The sequence below is a fragment of the Vigna umbellata genome, chromosome 1 (assembly GCF_029865625.1).
Source record: "Vigna umbellata cultivar VRB3 chromosome 1, Vumbellata_1.0, whole genome shotgun sequence".
NCBI lineage: Eukaryota > Viridiplantae > Streptophyta > Magnoliopsida > Fabales > Fabaceae > Vigna > Vigna umbellata.
Window position 1 is genome coordinate 85,656,808 of NC_142165.1, and position 7,031 is coordinate 85,663,838.

The 7,031-nt window shown below is 34.7% G+C and overlaps 1 protein-coding gene across 1 annotated transcript; it reads right to left on the reverse strand.

Annotated features, from left to right (window-relative positions):
- Positions 1-557: 557 nt before the first annotated feature.
- Positions 558-4,912, reverse strand: LOC124836479 (uncharacterized). Its single transcript, XM_047311641.2, has 4 exons — positions 4,180-4,912; positions 1,683-2,465; positions 1,167-1,214; positions 558-1,098 (listed from the first exon to the last, which is right to left on the reverse strand). The coding sequence occupies exons 1-4, from the start codon at positions 4,360-4,362 to the stop codon at positions 787-789; spliced, it is 1,326 nt and encodes a 441-aa protein (XP_047167597.2). The 5' UTR covers positions 4,363-4,912; the 3' UTR covers positions 558-786.
- Positions 4,913-7,031: the final 2,119 nt, after the last annotated feature.

The window sequence follows — 7,031 nt, forward strand, 5'->3', positions numbered from 1 at the left end:
ATATTAAGTATTTATTATTTATTAAATCTAATAATGAACCATGCATTTTTAATTTAATTAGGTTGTCAGATAATGATTTATAAAATGAAAATTAATATAACTTTTACTCTTTCTTAAACTTTATTTGATATACATATATAATTAAGGTTGAGTTGAAATTACTTTTAAAATCAGAGATACACGGATTCTTGACATCAATAACTCAAAACTTTGATGTTGATATTTTAATCTTTAATTTGAAATTGTTTGGGAGATTATAGGTGGCATGATTCAGTTTTCTTTTCTGTTCATACTAGCACTGACAACTCTGTAAATATTGAGACCTAATAGAGATAAAGATAGAGATGACAAATTCATACTTTTGATGACACACAAAATCATTATGAAGTTTCATTGAACTGGTTCACTTCATCTATTTCTGATTAGGTCAGAGCACTAGATTTATTTGTTTAATAAGTTAAATTAAAAGGCCTCGTGTTTCACTAATCCATTTCAATCCAGCACTGAAACATTATAGTATTCTAACAAATATTCTATTCCTACTGTTGGAATACAAGTAGCAACTACCACTTGGCATTAGATGAAATCATCATGTTGTAAATATACACACAAATTGTGTCAGATATCTCTGAATAAACAAAATTCTTTACTAATTTACATCTGTGTAGTTAGTCCAATAAAAAAATAAATCTTATTAAATTTGCACAAACCAAAATCAAATTACATTCAATAGTCATTCATGGGGGAAGGAAGGGTCTTGGATGGTGACTGTTGAATAATTTTTCTTCACTTTGCCCCCTTGATTTTGAGATTGCTCATCCCAACACCCACATTCTCCACACTGGATTCCTTTTTTTCGTTTGACTCCGTGCCCCGGAGCCATGGATGTTGCAGACACTGCTGTGCTGTTGGTCGCTTCTCTGGGACGAAATCGAGAAGTGGTAGAAGAAACTCTGAAAATTCATGAGCATCACTCTGCGGAAATTTGTATCTATCAACCAACAATTTGCTAAGGGGCCAAAACTTTAGTCTTCGAATTCTTTTGAGATCGCCATGTCTGTCAAAGAAATCCTTGGATTTTGCTCCAGCAGTAGCAACCTGTAACATGCAAGATTAGATTTTTCATGTAGCTATTTCAATAAATAATAGACAGAGACAATTTCTACCTTCCGAGGCATCTTTCCAAGGAGTTCCATCATCAGGGCAAGGTGATCCTGAAAGCAACATAGCACATAGTTTAGATATTCTACTTGTGCAGTTTTGTAAGTCAAGCCAATCACACCTAATAAATCCTTAACCAGTTCTGGAATAACCAAAGAATTTGTATTTTCCACTTTTTGGATGAATCAAAGAATAATTCCAATACCACTAGTTATAGTTATGAAAATGCTTATAAATAAAACCAAAATGTAGCAGGGTTCATAATGGTGACTATGATTCAATAACAGTATAGCACAACTGTTTCGATACAATCAGAAATCGGTGATGTACAAGCATGAAACTCAATTTCATCCATTACCAATAGAAACTCATTGCATTAATACACACAACACACAGTTATTCCTTGCATTAATAGAAAGGAAATATAAGGTATAAAGTCTATAGTTTAACAATTATCATAAACACTGCCATCCACTCATAAAAGATAAGGAACATAAAAGGGTACATCAAAATCATCATACCTCATCCTCACTAAAACCTTGTCCAACTTTGGGCGTAAATAACATATCACCAGTGGCAAGCTCAAAAGCAATGCACGCGAAAGACCACATGTCAACAGAGAAGGAATAGCCAGCCTGCAGTATTACTTCAGGAGCTCTGTACTGTCTTGTCTGAATTTCTTCTGCAAACTGCTTGTCAGCCCAACAAGCATTTCCAAAATCTACCACCTTGCATCTCACATCAATCCCATCAAGATTTCTCACAGACTTTTGATCTTCTATTCCTCCAATTGAAGCTGTTCTTCCAGCGATTTTAGCAACGGCCCTCCTAGCTCTTCTTTTCAATTTTTTCTCAATAAGACTAGTAACTCCACCATTTATGCTTCCCTCTGGCCTCTCTAATATTGGACTGACTTCAGATTTAACAGGGTCTTTGGCAGGATCAATGGTAGAGATCAGAAGAACATTTTCTGGTTTTAGGTCAGTGTGGATAATACCATGTTCTCTATGCAAATAATCCAAACCAATCAAAATGCAATGGCAAATCTCCCTAACTTTATTCAATGGAAGACCTTTGTACCGGTTATACTTTATTAGACGAAGCAAGCTATCCCCAAGAAACTCAATCACCATGCAAAGGTGCTGGCCATTAGGACCTGCGTGCTTAAAGTGATCAATCAACTGGACAACACATTTTGAATTAACATCAACGCCATCAGAAATGGATGCAAGAACATCAATTTCATGAAGGGCAGCCTGAACAAATTGGGCCGCACTTTTCTGGATCTTAAGAGCAACATATGCCTGAAAATTCAAATTAAAAATTAGAAAATAATTTTAAAAAAAAAAACACTTTTTCACCAAAACAATTAAAAAACTCAACACTAGCTGAGAGAAAAATCAGTTGGAAGTTGGAACACAAGCAGACCTTTGAGGAAGATTTTTTAATTAAACACGAATACATGAAAATTTAGATGAATAAAGGGTAATACTTGGATCTAGTTCATAGCAAGTGCCAAAGGGATTGTGCTACTGTGAAAACACCCCTCCTGGATATACAAAACAGTGTATAATGCTACATGAAGTAAGCTTCAGTTTATCTTACCATCTTCTGTTTATTTTTTCTATCGGTTCCTATTCAATTTAAGCATTTAGCCAGACCCCATCACAATAAAGAAGTGGTTTAATGGTAGCAGAAGTTCTGGATCGATAAACTAGTGAGTGTATCTATAATATACTCACAAGTCAATCTCTAACTTGAGTATTGAATTACACTAAAGTGTGGAGTGTACTTTACACAATAAAGTATGAAGTTATACTCATTGATTGGGCAAGTCAAAAGTTGAAATTGAGATATAATATAAGCATGACACGAGAATAACAAAATGCAAAACTGTTACAAACTGCTACTGTAATTTGCCCATCAACTGTTACTTAGAGATCAAATCCATCATAGCATTAAGCTTTGTTGAATTAGAACTGAAATCCAGAATAAAAGTGTTTCTATATGCAGCTCACCCCAAACAACAAAACTAATACACACAAACAAAAGACACCAGATATTAGTGTTAAAAAGGAGCTTAACACATTTACCAAATCAGTAAGAACCTAAAAAATCAAAGAGGTGCTGCGAACAGAGAAATCTAAGTGTTCCAGGTGGTCACATTGTACGATGACGACCATCTAACCATGTTTGTCATCCCAAACATGAAAGGTCCGTCAGGTATCTCTGACACGTGTTAAAAAATACAAATACCAACAGAAGAAGTGGCACCGACAGGGGAAGAAAACAAGATTCTTCAACATATATACACACAAATATCGCAATTTGATTCATTCAATCAAACGTTACCCTTAAAATTAATATCCCAATTTGATCCATTCAATGAAATGTTACCCTTAAGACAGAAACCGACAACACAAATACACACATTAGGCCGAATAACCAATGTTTCTATAGTACAAAGAAAAAATATTGGGAGACAGAAAAATACCAGAAAAAATATTTTACTAAAAACCTCAAATTATATATTTAAACTCTCTCTCTCTCTCTCTCTCTCTCTCTCTCTCTCTCTCTCTCTCCCACAAACACACACAAACACATTTTCGAGACCACAATGAAGCAGAAAAATGAAAAGCCTTTTAACCCCTACATAATTCAAAGCAGACAAACACGATTGACGCAACACGCAAAACAAGCACAAAATTTAACAACCGCCCTGCAGATTCAAAACTGATTGTGATAACAACAACAAAATCGTATCTCAGTATCTGAAGTTGACTACATGGGTCACCTGATGCTACTCAGTTCCCCTAAAAACTAATTGCTCATAACGATTAAGGGGGAGGGGGGTTCAACAACTTTTCACCTCAAAACACAAATCACAAGACAAATGAATCTCAAAAAGCAAAACTTCGGATAATTCAAAAGAAACAACCCCTTTGGAAGGAAGTAACCAGAAAATGAACAGAAGAAAAAGAATGAAAAAGTAAAGAACGAGGATCAAACATAACATACAGATGTTGAAGTATCATAGGCAAGCCAAACTGTGGAAAACTGGCCCCAACCCAGCTTCCTCTGCGCTATGTACCTGCCGCCGGCGAACTGATCGCCGACTCTGACGGCGTGGTACCCCCCTTTCCGGTAGGAGTCGAACCCCTCATCGTCCTCTTCAGACCCGGATGAAGAAGAACACGACATCACCTCTGATCTATGAAAAAACTTCACCTTTTTCCTTCAAAACAACACTCCCAAACGAATGATCTTTCTTGTTTCTCTGTCGTGTCACAACCAAGTTTTGTTGTGCAGTTCTTTTTCTTTTTAGATTTTAAATAAATCCCCTTTTCTTGAACCCAAAATTTGAAGCTTTTGTTTCGGAGATGGGAGGGTGTGTGTGGCGTTCTCAAATCACGAGTCTCTCTCTCTTCAACAATCCTCCACTTTTTTCTCTCTGTTTTCTCTTTTGCTTCCTGCAATGTTCTCTAACGATGTATAGTTTGTGTGGGTCTTGCATTTTCATACGGTTCGTTTTTTGTTCCTTTTTTCCCAAATTAACTGTTTCTTGCTCCCTTACGTTTATGCCCTTCAGCATCTGAATTTTGTATGAACAGTGGAAGGGCTTTTAGGGAAGATAAGTACTATGGATGTTATTTTAGGTGGGGAGGAATAATCAGAGTCCTGAAAAAGAGTAGTGAGTTGCTGCGCTTTCCTGCGTCACCCATCTGCTTCCTATCTTTATACTTTTGCCCTTTTGCGTGCTTTTTCCTTTTTCCTTCACACTTGTTTTTCACCATGTGCTACTGCTTCTTCTTCAACACCTTCTTTTATAGCCTCTGCAAATTCAACATTATACCACCCATTTTCTCTTCTTACTTCGTCACACCTTTGCCTTATCAAGGCTACTCATCTTAAAGGATAATTAAAGCCAAATACTATGTGTACCTTTTTCTTTTCATGTTTTCATTCACTCATACGTTGGAGTGTGTAACAAGTTTTTCACAATATGCCATAATTAGAAGAGTGTACGATCTAATTCAGTACAATTTATTTACTGTTTATATTTTTTTATAATAAAAAATACAGTTAAAAACGTTTAATTATTAAAACAAGTATAAAAGTAGAAACAATTATTGTCGATAATTTCTGATCGATTATGAAGAAAGAAATTGGTTAATGAATAAAAGAGTTACAAGATAAGACCATACCAAAACTTGAAATAGTAAAACGTGTGAAGGAAAGTTACTAAAGCTAAAGTCTGTTATTAACTATTCTTTATAAATGTTATTGTTATTAATTCTTGTTTTGATATTTATTTTTTTATTGTAATAACTATTACTTTAATTAGATATAAAAAAAATAAGTAAAGCGTGTTCCGAGTATTTGCAAGTGCAGTAGATATGTGACATTGCTAAACTTGCAAATCTTAAAGGTAGTTTTAAAAGCTACAGAATGACCTGCTTTAAGTCTTGAGTGACTTTGCCGTGTTTGGCAATTAATGGCTTTAGGTTAAAACTTGAGTATGGATATAATTTTAGAAAAGAATCTATCTTCAAAGTAGTAACATCCACTTGATTTTTTAAGGGACATGAGATCATTATAGCCAAAGAATCTATGCATTTAATTTGTTCAAGCAACTTAAGACAACTCTGTTGTTAACTTTAAAGAGAAACTGCATTTGCATGATAAATTAGTAGAATATTTTTGTACAACAAGTGAGAAAAAGATGGCTAATGGCATAGATATATATAAAAATTGCAATGTAATAATAATAGTAATAATAATAATAAATAATAGTAAATAATAATAATAATAATTAATGATGATAATAACAATAATTGTAATAATAATGACGACGATGATGTAATAGTAAATGAATACTATACATAAAATAGAAATTTATGTACTTAATCAGATGTAAGTTATTCTTAAAGAATAAATTATTTTATAAGTCTTACAAATATTTTTTAATATTTACATTTTAAAATATTCAATAATTTTTTATTTCCTATTGGTAATGAATTTTAAACTATGAAATATATTAAGATTCAAATAAATTAGAGAAACATTCTTATCTACTTTTTTTTTATTTGTTCTCCCTTTTACGATTGAAGCTCAAACCAGTGTTGAAACAAACTACTACCAGTTAATGATACTTTATCCATATACTATTATATATATATATATATATATATATATATATATATATATATATATATATATATATATTATTGTATAGTATGAAATATTAACCGAGCGGTTACAAACAACCAACCGGATATTTAGGTAATCTGTTTATATCTTATTCTGTTTATATTTTATTGGGCTTATATTAGCTCAAGATCCATGAGGAAAATAATAAATACAAAGCTAGGGCCAAGAGCGAGGTACGTTCCACTTACTCTACATGACTCTCAAATACTCAAGAGTGATAATCATTCACTAAATATTCAACCAAGAGCCGAGGCTCTTCAAATCACACGCCTAACTTGGGCGTCGGAGTACCTTTTGCAGGTACATCCCCCTCGTCAAGAAGGAGACCGATCGGTTTGCGCCAACACCGATCGGCCAACAGGAGGAGTTTGGAAGCGAGCGAGCGGCCCAGACGTGTCAGCAGGTTAGTCTCTCGGTCCCCAAAAGTATCCACCGAAACATTTTGGCGCCCACCGTGGGGCCGAGCGGCAAACCCAAATGGTGACCACGAGGAGCATGAAGGAAGAACAACACACCAGAGATTTGATAGCGCAGATGCAGGCGCAAATACAGGCACAGGCCAGAACCATACAAGTACAAACGCACGCACAACAAGAGATGCAACGAAGGCACGCAGAAGAAATTGCAATGTTGAGAGCAGAGCGCGGTCGTGCCGAACA